This window comes from Engraulis encrasicolus, chromosome 4, assembly GCF_034702125.1.
Source record: "Engraulis encrasicolus isolate BLACKSEA-1 chromosome 4, IST_EnEncr_1.0, whole genome shotgun sequence".
Taxonomy (NCBI): Eukaryota; Metazoa; Chordata; class Actinopteri; order Clupeiformes; family Engraulidae; genus Engraulis; species Engraulis encrasicolus.
Window position 1 is genome coordinate 36,552,902 of NC_085860.1, and position 18,617 is coordinate 36,571,518.

The window sequence follows — 18,617 nt, forward strand, 5'->3', positions numbered from 1 at the left end:
ACACACACACACACAGTGATGGTTTAGAGAATCCATTCAAAGAAAATGCATACCTGTAGCATGGTAGTCAATTGATAGTGTATTTTTAAACAGTGCTACAATGCAAATGAATCCCTGTAAAATGCTGGTTTGTCTTCAACTGGCAGTCTTCTCGTGGACAGCTACAAGTGTAATGTAATGTGTGGCAGTGTATTATTTACAAACATTAGCAGTGAATGTTTCCCACTGAAGTCAGCATAACAACACAAATATGTTCATCACCTAAAACCAATGTTCTTTGTTAGCATATTTTTTATTAAGTTTTATTTCTTCAACAGCATGGCATTTTTCTTTTCACATGACATTTTTCTTGGTTCATGCTGCTGTCAGAAGCCGCGGGCGGGATCATACTGAAGCGTGGTAATAAAACTGAATGAATGAAATGGTGGCGATATCCAGGTTCCTGGGCAGGCCCACATGCTGGGTGCCGGCTGTTGCATCAAAGGGGCGAGAGGAGGAGAGAGCATACATACACCGCCTCCTAGAAGAAGGTCCTGCAAGAGGGGAAACAACCAACAGTTTCCTCTTTAGTCCAGGGTTCGGCATAGAGACACATCAGACATTTCACCCAAAATCATGCCATTTATATACCCTTCTCTCCAATGCTCAGGAAGGTATACAGACATGAGGGATGGAAGAAAGCCGTGTCAATCAATAAGTCACTGAGTCAGTATGAAATAAAGTAAATAGGAGGAAAGGCCACAGGGAGACACAAAATGGCTGAACAGCATGTTGTGAATTCAAGTGACCAATGTTAAAGAATCAATGTTGGGGGATTCACCTTCTTTTGCCACTTGTCAGTGTAAGGATTGTTTTCTCTAACTCTCCAATCCTCTAACAGCTGTTCCAATTTGTGTTCCAACAAAATTGTCTTTCAAATCGGTGTCGTATTATGTCAAAAGACAACATGCTGTTAAGGGGATCACTTAAAAGCTTAGTTATAATCCTTATGTATGAGTCACGAGTCACGACATGCCACAGTCCCTTCAATACAACATCAATCAGAACAGCTGCTGACATCTTATGCCGCTAGCTCAGTGTGTAGTCTGCACTACTAATCAGAGGTCATTCCTGAAGTCTGAAAAAACTGCTCCAGTATTTCAGACTATGTCTTTTTCTTCACATGCCTATAACCACATTCTAAATACAGCGTGTGCATGACTGAACAAATGCCTGGCTCCCCATTTTTTATACTGTCAAAATATTTATGTATAAGATATGCGCTTAAATCTCTTAAATCAAACCAAAACAGTCGGAGTAGAGCACACTTACACTAATTGCAACACTTGCAATTGCACCTTAAGATAGCATCCAGAAGTCATCTGATGCCGATTTCCATGGCATTGTAATGCATTTTTGCGTCAGTGGAACGCTTTACAAATCCTTTACTACCAAGACTACACTACAACATTACACATAGGACTAAATTTCCCTCTGGATTAACCCACTGATGCCTAAAGCACCTAAAAAAACGCCTGCTGAATATTTAAGCCCTTGTTGGGAAAGCTGCCTTCAGTCTTTAAAAACCTAAATATCTTAGCCTCTGATGCACATAGAACATGAAGTAAGTTGCATTTAAACCACAAGACCCTCATCTTACATTGGACTGTCTTCATTCAGCTGTAACATACACACATTTTTATTAAAAAGCTAAAATCTCAAGAGCCTGAATGCAGCGTATACGTATGTGTCTCCAGGCACCAAAGGTCAAACAACATACGAGTCATCAGGCTAAAATTGGTTAATAAATGATACTCTACTCTACTCTACTCTTTATCAGTATGTTATTACTTGGTTGTTGCCATTCCGGTAACAAAAAACTGACAGTATAGCAGGGTCTTTTTAAGCAAGAGTCTTAACATCCTGTCTGTTGGCAAGGTGTGGCAGAGTGAGACTTGAGAAAGAGACTGGGAGTGTGGACCCATGCAAACTGAGGCACCACCAACCAACACACACAGGGGGCACGCAGGCAGGCACACAGGCTGTGGCACAACCACAACACTCTGCAGGCTGGCTGTCAAGTCGCCCAGGCCAGAGAGGGAGTTACCCAGGGGGATGAGGTAGGTGAGCGGGCCCGGCCCGGCCCGGCCTGCAGAGCCTGGCCCTTGCCTGGAGGCCACAGGCTGAGGCAGAGGGCTCGGGAGGGGGGTACGTAGCAGCGGCTATGGCCGGGGCCGGTAGCCGTGTCTGTACAGAGTGGTGTTGCCCGTAGTGTACTTTCTGTTTGCAGTGGTACTGACTGATGCTGCCTTAGGGCTGAACATACAGAAGACAGGTTCAGTCTTCAACCAACAGTCACACACACACACAAAAAGGGAAATACATATAGAGTTCAATCATGAATGGAACACAGGCCTAGTGCAGCGTGCTGTAAGTGCTGGATTTAAATTACAAAGAAGATTCAATCCAATCGTAGAGGTGCTTTAATCTCACACATCCAACAGGTTTACACATGAAAAGTGGTTGAGATTTGATTATGAATATCCATGTCTAGTAGGCTAAGACCTATGACAAAGAGACCGTGAGAAGACACAGGAGAAGAGATGCAGAGGAGATGGAGAAGGTGTGTGCAGAGGAGTACGTACACTTCATCCTCATAGTCCTTGGGTGGGGACACAGCTATGACCAGATCTATCCAGTCCTGAGGAGCATAGACAATGTGTCATCATCAATAATGAAAAAGCACTGTGGAATGGATATGCACAATCCATGCTATTGAGCAAATCAATCATAATCGATTTTCAATCGTCAGTTTCAGTTGCTTTTTCTTGGTTCGTCAATATTGCGGAATATATGCACATGTAGAAAACACACTGAAGCTCCCACTCACAAAAATATCGGTAAAGATGAGTAGGAGCCATCAAAACTATAACATATGGTAGTCAATACAGCCAACACATCAAAAGTTAACAGCAGTACAATGGCCAAATGGGCAAATTGGGCTTTCACATCTAATGTTCCTTCATTGTTTTCACATCGACTGTTCTGTGTTATGATGGGAATATGGCTCATTCTTTTGAAACTCGGCCGTCGGTAGACCCGAGGTTCTTCTCCCGACCACCGTTGTAAATGCGTTCTATTGAAACAGCTGGGGACAATACAAACGTTTGAAAACACTAATGTTAAACGAACTCGGAGCACACCGAAGCGCTCCGAGTTTTAGTTTCAGAACCCCGATTTGAGTACCCATTCTATTGCACTTTTACAAGGCGGAAGCCGGAGTTTCCGACAATCGAGTTTCAAAAGAATGAGCCATACTAGTGTGGGAGACGGTTAAGGGACAATGGTGTCAGCGTTACAGAATGAGTACACAGTGTGAATCACCTTGAATCACTGTACTGTAAAGGTGGATTATTCCACTACAATACACACCTTGATGTACATCATCCTGCTGCACATTACGTCTACTTTCCGATAAGCCTTTGTACTACGTTAGAAATATGTATGGTGTTTTAACTGCTCTGTTCCCACGAGTGGCTTCTTCTGCTAAAATAGTTGAGCGTAGGGCATACTGTATCTGTCAACATTTGGGTAGTGAAATAATCTAGAACATTTTTTTTGTTGGTGCAGCGGGACAAATAATCAAATAATGTGACAAATAATGTGTAAAATGTACATGTAGTATGCATGGGGTGTGTGTGTGTGGGGGGGGGGGTGCCATAGGGAGAATACCATATACTGTATAACAATACTGGGAGGGGGCAGGGGATAAGTGTCTAATACATGAGAAACCCAGGGGCTACTGCAGGGGTGGGCAATTATTTTGGTCGAAGGGTCACATTGGGTAAAGAATATGATGTCACGGGCAACTTGCCCCGTGTCAATAATAACAAATACTGTATGGTGACAACTTGTCAGCTTTGCCATTTCAGCACATTATATGGAAAAGTATTTAAATGTAGCCCATGCACAAGACTCCTGTTTTAGGTAGCCATTTTTAGAATCTTGATTGACCGTATGAAAAGTTGTCTGTCTTGTAAAGGCTCTGCGGGCCACATAAAATGGCCACATGTGGCCACAGGGCCTGAGTTTGCCCACACCTGGGCTACTGTGTGGTGCACAGGCTGCTTACCCCACCAGTGTTCCAGGCCCTGGTCAGGGAGTTCTGCCCCTCAGTGAGAGTGACGTCTGTCAGGATTTTACCATTCACTGCCATCACCTCGTCACCTGGTGCAATCCCACCTACGCACAAGATTAGAAATACACACACACACGCACACACACACGCACACACACACACACAGACACACACACACGCACACACACACACACACACACACACACACAGCACCAGATGTCAAATGAATATTCATGCACTAGAGGGAAATAGCACAACATACATCTGTCAACAATTCAGTATCAAAATCCAGGCGATTTTTTGTGGTGGCTGTTGGGTAAATTATAGGAGAATACAGAAAAGAAGTGGGATAGGGGTCTAAAATATCAGAGAAATGCATGGAAAACAGGAGTGTTGAGAGCTTGGCTATGCTATGTCTCGAGTAGGGTGTGCACATCCAGAAACACTCTTTGCAGGTGTCAGACAAAAGTGTCAGACAGTTGAAGGTGGTAGGTCTGCACACTTCCAAACAGCTCAGAAAAATAAACTTTGTTATTTAAAAAGCAAAAGTCTTGAAGATCCAGGGTGATCGATCAAGAAACTTTTTTTAAATAATTAAGTTTATTTTTTGGAGCTTATTAGCAGTGTTCAGACCTACCTCCTGCAGCTTAGCTATGCAGACAGCCTGAAGAAGGTCAACCACACTACTGGGACTCACCATGTTTGTCTGCTGCACCACCCTCATAAACAGCAGACACCACAATCTTCCCCAGGGGTGAATCTACACCTCCCTCCACCGCCATGTCAAGCTGTCCGATCTGAAGAGCATGAAGCATGGCAAGAATAGATAAATACATCAATACGTGAAAACACCAAACACAAGTCTCCTCACTTTGAAAGCTCATGCTTACATTCGCAAGATTTGAACTTATAGCGTATCCCATTCCGCATTATGCATTTATCACCATTCAACCATCTCTTTACAATGAAAAACAGCTTAATATCCTGAATGTATAAGGTGCTGTTTACACGTATGAAGACATTTTTTAAGGTGGATAATTTTGAATCCATGTAGTGTGTGTTTTAGCCCCCTAAATGGAATATTTGTAATGCACATTCTAGAACTTCAAAACTAATGCATTTTCAAAAATATTCATATTAAAACAGCTACTGAAAACATGGCAAAAAGATTGAGCATCAAGTTATTACCTTTTTAATTCTGAGCAGTCTGACTTCTCTGTCTGCTATTTGTTCTGGAGTGAACTGTTATTTACAACACAAAAGGAGTTTCACAGTGAGATTGTACAGTAATTATAACTGTCGGTCAACCAAGGCCATCACTTGTAGAGGAACACAGCAGACTCGAGACAGAACAGAGAAAGGCTTTCTAAAATGTTCACATTCAATAATAAAGGGCAAACCGCTCCTCCAATTCATCTTTTCAAATCTCTGTAATAAGCTTACACAGGAAATTCAATAAAGTCCTTTTCTGATAAGACCAACTGTCTTGTACAAGAGCCCCACGATCATTCTTTTCCTGAAACACAGACCACATCACTGGGGTGTGCTCATGCTCACAAAAAGGTATAATGAGAAATACTGAAACAAAACAATAAACCTACCATGGAGTATGGATCGAAGTCTTCTACGTATTTCTTAAATCCCTGAGGACAGAGCATGCATGTGAAAGGTTTTTCAATGAGGCTAACACAATGAGTGAGAAACCCAAGTATGCACAAGCAAATTTGTATTGATTCGACTCTCTAACCCCCTGACTACCTGCATATAATGAGTCAGTGAATCCGTGTGATTCATTGTATCTAACAGAGTGTGTCTCCAACACCCCTGGAGTTAATTCAAAGAGACATATTCAATTTTGACTGTGTTGCGAAAAACATAAATAAATTAAATGGGGAAAGACAGACCATGGCACTTCAGAAAACAACATTTCATATGACAACCAAAAACAATTTCACCAGGCTTTACTCCAAGAAACGAAATGTAATTTGGTACACATAATGTGGCATCATATAGATCAATGGAAGGCTATTGAAAAAAAAACAATGCATGGCCAAAAACATGGCCATGTTCGACAACAAGCAATGATTCCACTTGTCTTCACAATAAGAGGCCAAATAGAAGGACACTAGAAATAGGGGAACATTGAAGGAGACAATTCTCACAATCAGAACCAACAAAGATTGCGTATCAGAGGGAACACTATTTTATCTTGTGCCCAATTTATGAGATGACATTTCAATCAGTCTGACATTGATATGGCATATCATATCTCTCCATGACAGAATGTTGGCAAGGTTGCTTCAAAAGAGAGGGAAAACAACCATGCTGTGCTTCATAATACATCACAGACAGGTCTCAACTTGTTCATGGATACCAGCTCACATACAGTAAGGACAGCGCCTCACGTAAATTCAATTATTTGGCCACTGCATTGATGTTTCCTTTTTTTTTTTACGTAAATGCCCCAGCCAACCACAACAAAATTTGAATTGGCTGAATTTGGTGAAGCTAATTATAGAGCATGGGCAAGGTCAATTCAAGCAATCTAGATCCAAACAGCTTTCAAAGGGTTTGATTATATTGGCTATTTTTTTTAAACAATATCACATTCAGTTTGGTAGGTCACATTTTAGGAATGCCTTGAGATGAACACAGAATAGGTCAACTTGAGTGCTTTCATAGGCTCATGTATTAAGAACAGAATTGGACTCTCTTTGGAAAACGTCTACTGATGCTTATCTGCCTCTAAGAACAACAGGCACAGTATTCCCCTGAGATATAATTGTTGAAGTTAAAAAATATTCTCTCTTTCCAATTTGTGCACTGTTTTGTTGGACCATGTTCACATGTTTCGGCGCTAGGCCAGAAACACCACTGCCTGCTAAGTGTCACGTCATCTGCTTGTAATGATTCAATTGAACAGTCCACCGGCAAGTCAACTGATCGCGTATAAACAGTGGAATACCAGAGATGAGCTACACCCTCTGTGCTGGTGTTAACATGCAGAACTAGCAAACACTTTCCCCAACTGAAACAACAAATCAAGCCGGCCTACAAATGTAAGCTACCGGATGCCAAACGAACAGCCCAATCACTCATTCAGGTCAGGTCAGGACGGGACAACACACATAAACACAAACATTGCAGAAAGTCTTGATTTATCCAACGCTCTCACTGAGGCTCCTATGCAGAAAATTATGGCGTTCCAACGTATCGACATATAGCATAAAGATTCATGGATAATATATACTGTATGCAAACTGGACAAACTGGACGCCCATAAAATCTCATGATGAGTTTTATAACTGTCTTTACGTATATTACTGGACGCCCATAAAATCTCTAGATGAGTTTTATAACTGTCTTTACGTATATTACTGGACGCCCATAAAATCTCTAGATGAGTTTTATAACTCTCTATATTACAAACTTGTCTCGCCGTGATACGTAACTTTTTGTTATATTGCCGATAATACATGGTTTAAAATACTCATTAGATAAATCATGACTTTTGAAACTGGACAGGGCAGTGACCGTTATTTGGGGGATAACAACAACATTCTAGGGAGAGAAAGAAAAAAAAATCGAAAGTATTGTCTTGAAGGGAGAGTGAAAGTGCTATCTTGAAGGACAGCCAGTTTAGGGCAATCCAGTCCAAGACAAGCATAAATACTTCAGGACAGGTGGCAGGCAGCCCTTGAGGTGACATGGGGTAAAAGATGGCTGCCATTGAGGCTTGACAGAGAGGGGGTAAAACATGGCTGCCATTGAGGCTTGACAGAGAGGGCTGTGAAAGGCAGAGAGCTGTGGAGTTGGAATTACTTGTTTCCTGGGGGACTTAAAGGATGTCGGATCTTTGGACTTAAAGGATGTGTTGTACACCACCATCCGTTTGAGCATCTCCGGCGGCTGCAACACACGATCAGATTAATCAACAGTCAGGCACGCAGTGAATACAACAACTTGATTTGTGTGTGTGTGTGTGTGTATCGCTGTGTGGGTAGAAAGAGATGGGGGCAGAGAGGCACAGAGAGAGAGAGAGAGAGAGAGAGAGAGAGAGAGAGAGAGAGAGAGAGACAGAGACAGAGACAGAGACAGAGAGAAAGCCAGAGAGAGAGAGATAGTGCAAGGCAAGGAGAATCTGGGCCCACATTACGCCAATCAGTGATTTGAGTGACTATTTGTCTGTACAAACAAGAAGCTGTTCCCTGGTGCTCTATGATTGGGGTGGGTGGTGTATTTCACATCCACAGATGATTAGAAGGTGGAAAACACAACAGGGGACAATGGACAACCACAACAGTGCACTATTAGACTGCTACTGAAGAGGAAGGCACACACACACACACACACACACACACACACACACACACACACACACACACACCTAATATTTTCAGTCGAAGAAGGAATGATGATTATGTTATGTTTCACCTTGACACCTGAGCAAAGAACAGATAATTGAGCAATAACTGTGCGCCTCTTGAATCTCTGGCAGAAATGTATTGAGGTCACAGCACCTTGGTATGACTAAATACAGGGGCTGCCTTGATATTACTGTAGATATTGGCTTTATTGTTAAAAAAACAACTTCTTCTGATATTTTTCACTGGAGTCCAATAAAAGCAGCCTTGTGCTGTGCCACAGATAAGACCTGTGTATTTACTGGGATCCATCCGGTTCTGTTATGAACCAAAGCCGTGTGCCGTGGGGATAATCTACTCGTGCAGCAGAAGCTTCAAGATCTGTATCTCTCAGGGACTGGAGGATGCGGAAACATTTCATCCGTTTTCTCCACGGACTGTACACACAGGCTTGTTTTTGTTTTATGTGCCCAATACAGATTTATGACATGATCCGGCCTCTGTGTATGTTCTGCTACACCCAGGGCCAGATTAAGATGGCCTGGGTCCCCTAGGCTACAGGTTGCAGTGTGGCCCCCCAGAAAGCCAATTTCGCGACAAATGTACAAAGACAGTTTCATAATTACGGTATGTGCTAAGAATTAAGGATAGCATGTCTACCAACTCTACTCAAAATGACAGATGAAGTTTTTAATATTGCATCTTGTCACAATTCTGCAATTCTGCTACTCACTTTTGACCAATCAGGTCCCCCCATGGCATAAAACATATGGTTTAGACATGGACACAGATACTACTTCAAATTCCTGATTCTTCAGATTCTTTCCAAAAAAGAAACATTAAAGTGACAAGATCTGGTTCCTTTCAGAACTCTATTACATTAAAGGCACCACTGTACACTGCCTGGCCTTTTCTGTGACACACAAAAAAAAAATCATGACTTCCATGTGAAGATGTCGTACTCTGAAAACTGTGTCGTACTCAAAAAAAGCAATACACACAACACACCACACCACACCACACCAATCACAAACACACCATAGACCTTTAAACTTGTCACGAACACACACTATTGACACAGCCCTTACCAGGCCCTCCTTGTGCTGTGTGGTCTTGTGGGGGGTGCCCGGGGGCAGCATGACGGGTTTGGACATGATGGGGTTCAGCTGCCTCCTCTGGGTGGGGGGGCTGGGGGCGATTTGCTACAGGACAGCCAGTATCAGCAACATCACCACCACAAACACACATATGCAATATTCACACACACAGGAGACCAAACACCAGGAGAATACAGTACCCAACATGCTTTCAAAACACGTTTCATGTAAACCAAAATTGTTACTAGGACAACACAAAGATTAAAGGATGTTTATTTGTCACGTGCAAAGAGATAATCGGTCAACTACGACAGGCAGAATATATTGTTGGAATGAAGGGAAGTAGAGTTGCCCAGCCAGGACTCAAAGCCAGACCTTCTGGGGTAGTAAACTGGGGCTCTGACCGCTACACCAAAGAGCCAGGCTCATTGGCATGTCAGTCAGAACACACCCACAACCCTAGTGATGGTCACTCTGTCATCTGTTATACAACTGTATGTAGCAACCAGAAAGTTGTCAGAATGCAGTACGACCATGGCAATACTACCAGCAGAATAGAAGAGAACATCATCTGCTTTGACTGGATGTTGCTAGCCAGGCTGGTGGCAACAAGTGCCTCTGCTCAATCTTTTCAACTCTCCACAAAGCAAAATAAAACTGGCTGAGGAATCACGCTGAGATAATGTGAGATTAATTGGAACTCTTTCACATGGAGAGACAGAGGAACAGCAGCCACACTGGCGTTTGTGTAAAAGCACGCATATACGTACACACGCAGGCTCGCAGGCAGGCAGGCACGCACTCACACACACACACACACACACACACACACACACACACACACACACACACACACACACACACACACACACACACACACACACACACACACACACACACACACACACACACACACACACACAGTACATTGCCAGAGTTGTGGACTCACCACAGGGTGGCTGGATGTGGATATTCTGGCCCCGTGGGATATGCTCCTCAATACCTGAATCACACAGTACTGCACATAAATAGGTCTGTCCAACCAGAGTGCACAGTGCACAGTGCACAGTGCACACACACACACACACACACACACACACACACACACACACACACACACACACACACACACACACACACACACACACACACACACACACACACACACACACAAAAGCATGCACACACACATGCAGAGGAAAGCGTATTCTAAACAAACAAGCGCATGTGCGCATTGTACACACTAATGCAAGCACGTTCACACACATGCCATCAGTCACGCACACACTCAAACACCCGCAGTACTGCACGCACACACATCACAATCACACATACCCACACACACGTGCACGCACGCACACACACACACACCAGGCTCTCTCTCTCTCTCTCCCTCTCACACACACACATACACACCCACATGATCACACATGCATGACTAAACCGCCAATCACTCCGTGCCCACACCAGCCAACCACCCCTCGCACTCACACGTAGACCAGCGCTTCCTCATCCAGCGCAGATAACACCATGCTACACGCTCACAAAATCAATTCACTCACGACTCACTGACTCACATGCCTACTAACTAGGTTACGCAACCAAGGCTGGAGGTTAGAAACATACATGTTGCCAAACGACCCGCATATAGGCACACACAGACAGAGAGGATGGCACACTGCCAGAGAGGAGAGAGACCTCCAAAGCATTCAGCACACAAACAGATCAAGGTAGAGTTTGAGTTAAAATAAGCACTACCCTACACTGGAAAGGATAGTTCATTATCACACCTGCACACTATAGAGTGATCTTGGTACAGGATCACACGAAAATGTACAATACATTACACAGTACATGTGTGAGGGACACATGTTTTCACTCAAAGAATTCCATAAGAAATTCTATGAAGCTTGTATTCAAAAGACTATGTGACAGTCATAAAAGGTTGCGTTCATGATGATGCTTACAAATGTTTGAAATTAGGTATTGCTAACTAGAATCAGTTCAAGTGTTGCTTGAAGGTAAAATTGTGTTTTTTCATCATGGCCTCACGAGTACAAGTCATGAGTATTTGTAATGGGTTATGTCATGCATAATGCTATAAATTCATTGCAACCCTTTATGATTGTGCCAGTAGATTCAAATGAATACAAGTTTTACCCGCAACATCTCTTATCTACCGTGGGACTGGGAGGGGTGGAGCGATCACTGGGCGGGCTGGGCGGGTGGTAGCCACCCCTGGGGGTTTGCCTGCCGTAGGTCTCCCAGGCAGTGGTGCTGTGCTCCGAGGGGCTGGCGGCGCGCGAGTAGCCCGGCGAGGTGAAGCGCTCGTCGGCATGCTGCGGCGGCGGAGGAGGGGGTGGTGGCGGAGGTGGTGGAGGTGGCGGTGGTGGAGGAGGAGGAGAGAGAGAGGGGGAGGGGGCCAAGGAGGAAGAAGACGACGACCCGGAGAGAGGCGGACCCCTGGGGTGGCCCGGATGTTTCGGGGGCGGTGGCACGGGGTGACCCGGAGGGGGCGGTGGCGGCCTGCGTGATGTGGGCGGAGGGGGCGGCAGCCGGGCCGACGGAGGGTCCATGTGGGGGGACCCGCGTTTCGGGAGCGGGAGGTTGGTTGGGTGCCGGTGGGGTCTGTGGGTCGGGTGCGGGGAGGGTGGTGTGGCGTCGTACGGGTTGGGAGGGGTCGGCAGCGTGGCCACGGAGAGTATGAGGTGAGGGGAGGCGGACTGCGGGTAAGGGTTGAGAGGGGGCGGCATGGGGGCCGTGGGGTGGAGGCGAGGCGAGGTCGGGGGGATGGGTAAGGGGGGAGGCGAGGGGTTGCTGGCGGGCTGGATGGGGGTCAGCCTCTTCAGGGGCTGCCTCAGGCTCTTGTCCACATTGTCCAGGTGGATGTCGTCCAGGTCGGTGGTGGCCATCTGGCCGCCGGGGAACCTCCGCATGGTGGACACCGAGTGGGCAGGGGACGAGGCTGGGGACGACATCTACACACATACGGGACATATACACACAGCAACACAGCCAGCCTCTGAAACCTCTGCACCGGACCTCAACAAAGCACAACGAAACCTCTGCAATGTACATCAATACTACAACCTCATCAATCAACTCAAGCTATCCACCTTATTCCTGGGGTCGCCATTGTAGCAACAGAAAAGGGGTACAATTTCCAGTTTTGCTGAAAACCCACGTAAACAAATGGTCTTTGTAGTGAAATTTGCAGCAATTTTGTGAAAGTTTGTGTGAAACATGAGATATTTAAATTTGTTAGTTTTAGTTTTAATGGTATTTAGAAGCTCTGGCATTATTTTGTGACGGCACAAAGAAATAAATGAAACTACAATTACTGTATGGGTGTAATGTTATCCAAGGCCATTATGTCATATCGTCCTGCCAATGGCTGTCCTTTGTTAAGTATGACAATATTTACAATATGATTACGAATAATAATCATTTTCAAACTGCCGCTGCATTTCACACCGAGTCATAGCCAGGCATAACTAAGCGGAAGAGTCACCTCTTTTTCAGGCATGGTCTCAAGATTACTCAGTGAGAGAATGTCAAACGATGATATTAGATCTATATTTGACCACCAATATCTGTTCACTGTCTTGTCAGTCGCAACAACAAAAAAACACACAAAAACACACACCAAAGCTATCGTATTCACTATGTCTCAACAAAAAAACACACAAAAACACACACCAAATCTATTGTATTCAGACTACTGCCACAGCAGAGGCTCCATTAATGACCTACTATTGTCCTTCATCAACAGGACTTCAATCCAATGCCATTAACTAACTAACAGCACCATGCAGTCAATGCAAGCATGCAACTCCACACACGTATCACCTCTAGCTCCTCGTCCCCGGTGATGTGCTCTAGTCTGGTTTGACAGAGCTTCTCCACCCAGAACTGGGTCTGGGCCGACTCCTGCACGTCCTCTCGCTCCGTCTCGGACACCTGGGGGCGCACCAGTGTGTGTGTGACGCTTGCTAATCCATTAACATAATGGATGAATTGAAAACTTTTTCAGCAATGTGTTGCTGGGGCAACAGTACTTTAAGATTTGTACGGTTCATGACTGTAGTGTATCAAGACTTGTATCAAGAGAACGTGATCAGCAGTAGACAACTTTTGTTTCATTTTATTAGGAAATTAGGAGGTAATTGTGTTGTTGCCCAGATACATTGTTCGGAAAGTTGTCCTGTGTATCATTACTTTTACAGCAAACTTTCATGCAGACTCTCTCTCACACACACACACAGTCACAGAGTGCAGTGCATATGCAAGTGAAAGAAACACTCCAACTGTAGAATGAGACTGAGATATGGTCCAGGTAGACAAATGCTGAGGTACTCAAGGTTGCAATCTTTTACTTTTTTATTTGGCTACAATGCCTACGCTTTTCGACCCTTATGGCCTTCTTCAGAGTGTACATTCTTCGTATTATGCCCTGAAGAAGGCCATAAGGGCCGAAACGCGTAGGCATTAGAGGTGCTCCGATCACCATTTTTTGGCCCGATCACCGATACCGATCACCAAAAATCTTTATCTGCCGATCACCGATCATTGCCGATCACAGAAATTATTTCCTATTTTTTTAATAGCCTATTAATTAACCTTATTGAATACCATTTCTGCCCATAAACCAATCAATCTTAATTTGCACATGTTGCTTTCACAATGTAGGCCTATTATTACGCTATTATTATTATTATTATTATTATTATTATTATTATTATTATTAGGCTATTATTATTATTATTATTATTATTATTATTATTATTATTATCTTTCAGCTCTTTCAGACTAGTGTTGGTAATATAGCCTACAAGTAAGTCTACAGTATTAATCAATTTATAAGTTATTGCATATAATTACTAAACTATTTAAGATTGAATTGAAACTGAAACATTACATCAATTTATAAGTCATTGCATATAATTACTAAACTATTTAAGATTGAATTGAAGCTCAGACACCTGGATCTCAGTCTCTCGTCTTCTGCATACGAGAAAAAACCCTGTCGCTTTAAATGAGCAGCCTCGTGAGGAGAGCCCCTCCCCTCTCTGTCACTCACTGTCCACAGCTGCAGTGCTCCGCGACCGTTCTGAGTCTGAGCTCTCTCCCTCTCCCCTCACCTGTCGCCGTTTGGCGTTTCAAACTAATCGACTGACTGTCAATTACAACTTTGAAAACAATAACGTTGGCATGCTTGTGCGGACAACGTGAACTTGTCGCGTGCTGGCCGAGGCAACTACACAGGTTATAACGCAAAATGGCTAACTGGCGAGAAGTAGTCTATCGCAAATTACATTGTGACTGAAAAACTTGAGATTCTACATAGGCCTACACAAAACAAGAAAAAAACTTCCCTTGAAAGAACAGGCAACACGCACAACACAGCGTGTCTGCGAGGAAAGCTCTTTCTCTGTAACACTGTCATAGATTGTAGAATTCCCTGCACAGACTCATTGAGTTTCACACCGTCCACTCTCCCTCTGTTCGGTGTTGCAGCGACTACAAACGAATGACCTGACTGTCCATTAGGCTACAACTTTAAAAACAATACCGTTGATGATTGTTTTGGAAACGTTTAGTTGTTGCGTGCTGACAGGCTGTAACTCAAAATAGCGAACATGGCGAGACTGACACGTCATTCTCAAATTACAAGTCATGTAAACGGCGCATGGATCGGAAAATCAGATCATTGTTGATGCAGATTATATGATTATAAATGGTGAAAATGAAGGAAGGAATTCCAAAAAGTTAAAGACAGGTAAAGATGCCTTATTTTGGTGCAGCAGCTGTGCAGAGCCAGCACCTAGGCTACATGCAGGCAGCGCCAGGTGTAAAGGCAAAATGGTTGCGTGAGGAATTTAATATCTCTGGATCGGTTTTTTGATCGGCATGTTTTTCCGATCACCGATCAGGCTATTTTTGGCCATTATCGGCCGGTCATGATCGGCTGCCGAGCAATCGGAGCACCTCTAGTAGGCATTGTAGCCAAATAAAAAAGTAAAAAAATGCAACCTTGAGTGACTCAGCATTTGTCTACCTGGACAAGGAAAAAGGTGAAGACCCAGAAGCACTCCAATTACCTGCTTGTGTTTGAGACTGAGATATGTTGTACTTCCACTCAAGACAACAGCCCCACACACACTCACACAAACATTTTGCTGTCGTCAAAGACCTTCTAAAGCCAGGCAAACAGGCAAACAATCCAGATGACTCACACCATTGACTCAATCCATTGACTCACATATCTGTTTTTTTCCTCTCTCAAATGATAAAGGCAGCCAGAATAAAAAGGTCCTTTACCATTCACATCACATCCCACTCCATCAGGAACCTTGATCCCTCTTTACCCCTCCGGCAGCCTTGAAGGAATCTTCAAGTTCATGTTCATGTTCACATACACAAACACAAATACCCACACCCACATGCAATGTGTGCCCTCAGCTCAGGGTCATACCCCTCCACAGGTCTATCTTAGAATTGCACACGCACGCGCGCACAGATGTACGGACGCACGCAGGCACGCACACACACACACACACACACACACACACACACGTGTACTCTCCATACCTCCTGCAGTAGTCTAGCTTAGGGTCACACAAGCACACACACACACACACACACACACACACACACACACGGACACACGCACACACTCTGAGCCTCCATACCTCCTGCACCAGCCTATTGATCTTGAGCTGCCTCTCTCACTTGTGCATCTCACACACACATTAACACACACAACACCCCCCCCCCAACACACACACACACACACACACACACAGTTCTCCATACCATACCTCCTGCACCAGCCTGTTGATCTTGAGCTGCCTCTCTCGCTCGTGCATCACACACACACACACACACACACACACACACACACACACACACACACACACACACACACACACACACACACACACACACACACACACACACACACACACACACACACACACACACACACACAGCTCTCCATACCATACCTCCTGCACCAGCCTGTTGATTTTGAGCTGCCTCTCTCGCTCGTGCATCTCCTCCTTCTCCTGGGCCAGGTTCAGCTCGTACTCCATCTCCTTCTTGTTCCTCCAGGACGGCAGGGAGTCCTGCTTGGACGCCTTCTTCTTCTTCTGCTTCTTCTCTTTGCCTTTCTGTTGTCGTCCATTAACAACATGAATGCGCATGAAGGGCTCCATGGGGGAAGAGTTCCATTGTCATTGTGACACAGCACACCACCACGGCACACAGTAGAATTGCATTTATGTCTCACACGCGCAAGGGGACAGCGACATGACAGTTCCACGGGGGAAGAGTCCCATTGTCATTGTGACACAGCACATCACACCACCACGGCACACAGTGCACACAGCGGAATTGCATTTATGTCTCACACGCGCAAGGGGACAGCACCCCAAAGCGCATGACGGTTCCACAGGGGAGAGTCCCATTGTCATTATGACACAGCACACCACCACAGCACACAGCAAACACAACGGAATTGCATTGATGCCTCACACGTGCAAAGGGGCAGCTGCCCAAGGAAGCAGTTTTGGCTCGGGGTACCAGGATAGCTCAGTCAAGGAGGAGAATAGGGGACATTGCTTATTCACTTCCCCATACCCACCAGCTGTTGTGAGGAGTCAGACTAGCAACCCTTGGCAAAGCCTGACTTCCTAACCGCTTGTCCATGACTATCACTGAGATGGTAGAGATTTTGTTTGCTTGGAGAAAATGAAACTCGATTCACACTGCAACCTCAAATCCATGCATGACTACTGCTTAGGGAAAACAAACATTTTTTTCATGCACATCGCCTACTTAGGTAAAACAGCACAGCACAACAAACAACGCATAGGTCAATCCAGATCATGGGGACCGAGACGTAAATATTAGAGGTCATCTCCATACACACACCACACACACAGTGCTGCAAGCCAACCAGAGTGTACCTTTTTCAGAGAGGGAAGCTTTCCTTCGTATTTGTAAAACCAGTCGAAAGCTACAAAGCAGAATGGATGCAGTAAATTACACCACTTAACTCATACCGGTAAGTACGGTATGCATCACATGACTGTAAAGGCACATACAGTGCTACCGTAAAAGCATGCAGTAGCGAGCACTGTCAAAAATATAGTACTGTATGAACAGAGAGAGAGAGAGAGAGAGAGAAGTTCAGCATGACCCTTAAACGACACAAGGGCACCCACACACCCACTCACACACACAAACGAAACGAAAAAGGTTTGTTTTGATGATTGTGCCACGATGAATTACATTCACATCTGTTCTGGTGTGAGGGCCACCCAGTGAGCTGGTGTTTGGTTGTCACATGAAATCTTGTTGAATCCGTGCCAGTCCCCTTTAATTCTAACATCTGTCACTCACATAGTAACCTTCCTCGTCTTCGTCATCACCATCCTCATCGTCTGCATCAGGATGGCAGAAACCGAACACACGACACACCAGGAGGAGAAGAAGAAACAGGAAAGGACGCACACAAAGAAGAGAAGAATGAAAGTATAGGCAAACATGCTGAGGTGACTAAAATAAATGTTAATCCTAAAATGTACAGTACATGTTAATACTGCTTATAAAAAAACAAACTTGTAAAGAAAGGCTTCAATCTGAAGAGACAGCATGCTGGATATTAATTCAACACTTAAGTGTCAATTTTAGCAGTCATCTATGGTAGATAGTCCTACTCTGTGCAGTAATTCAAGATTAAGATCCTAAGTGTTGAATTAAAACCGCAACATTAACTGTATAGGAACTTTGAAATACAGTATATTGAAAATGGATGCATAATAACAGTATTATACATCATACATTTCCAGGTCAAATAGAGAACTACACTAGCTACGTGCAAAGTACTATGTGGCAATGGAGGGAGATGGCTCTTGCTGAGCAAGTCATACCAGATTTGGACTTGGCCCGTGGCGGTGAGGGGCTGGCGGGGGGCTTTGGAGACGGGGTCTTCTTGGGGGGCTGAGGGGAGTCTCGTGGACCCCAGTCCTCTTC

The 18,617-nt window shown here is 44.5% G+C and overlaps 1 protein-coding gene across 1 annotated transcript in view; it reads right to left on the bottom strand.

The window, feature by feature from the left end:
• Positions 1 to 273: 273 nt before the first annotated feature.
• The window catches only part of ush1c (Usher syndrome 1C), a 38,645-nt gene continuing 20,301 nt past the window's right edge, over positions 274 to 18,617 (bottom strand). Inside the window, 18 exon segments of the mRNA XM_063197835.1 lie at positions 274 to 533; positions 2,087 to 2,295; positions 2,625 to 2,680; positions 4,112 to 4,221; positions 4,815 to 4,914; positions 5,306 to 5,359; positions 5,719 to 5,760; positions 7,940 to 8,026; positions 9,570 to 9,683; positions 10,528 to 10,581; positions 11,759 to 11,944; positions 12,002 to 12,556; positions 13,428 to 13,538; positions 16,586 to 16,750; positions 17,549 to 17,598; positions 17,874 to 17,981; positions 17,984 to 18,025; positions 18,515 to 18,617. The exon segment at positions 18,515 to 18,617 is cut by the window's right edge and continues 37 nt beyond it. Of these exon segments, the coding sequence (XP_063053905.1) occupies positions 2,202 to 2,295; positions 2,625 to 2,680; positions 4,112 to 4,221; positions 4,815 to 4,914; positions 5,306 to 5,359; positions 5,719 to 5,760; positions 7,940 to 8,026; positions 9,570 to 9,683; positions 10,528 to 10,581; positions 11,759 to 11,944; positions 12,002 to 12,556; positions 13,428 to 13,538; positions 16,586 to 16,750; positions 17,549 to 17,598; positions 17,874 to 17,981; positions 17,984 to 18,025; positions 18,515 to 18,617 (2,031 nt within the window). The 3' untranslated portion in view covers positions 274 to 533; positions 2,087 to 2,201.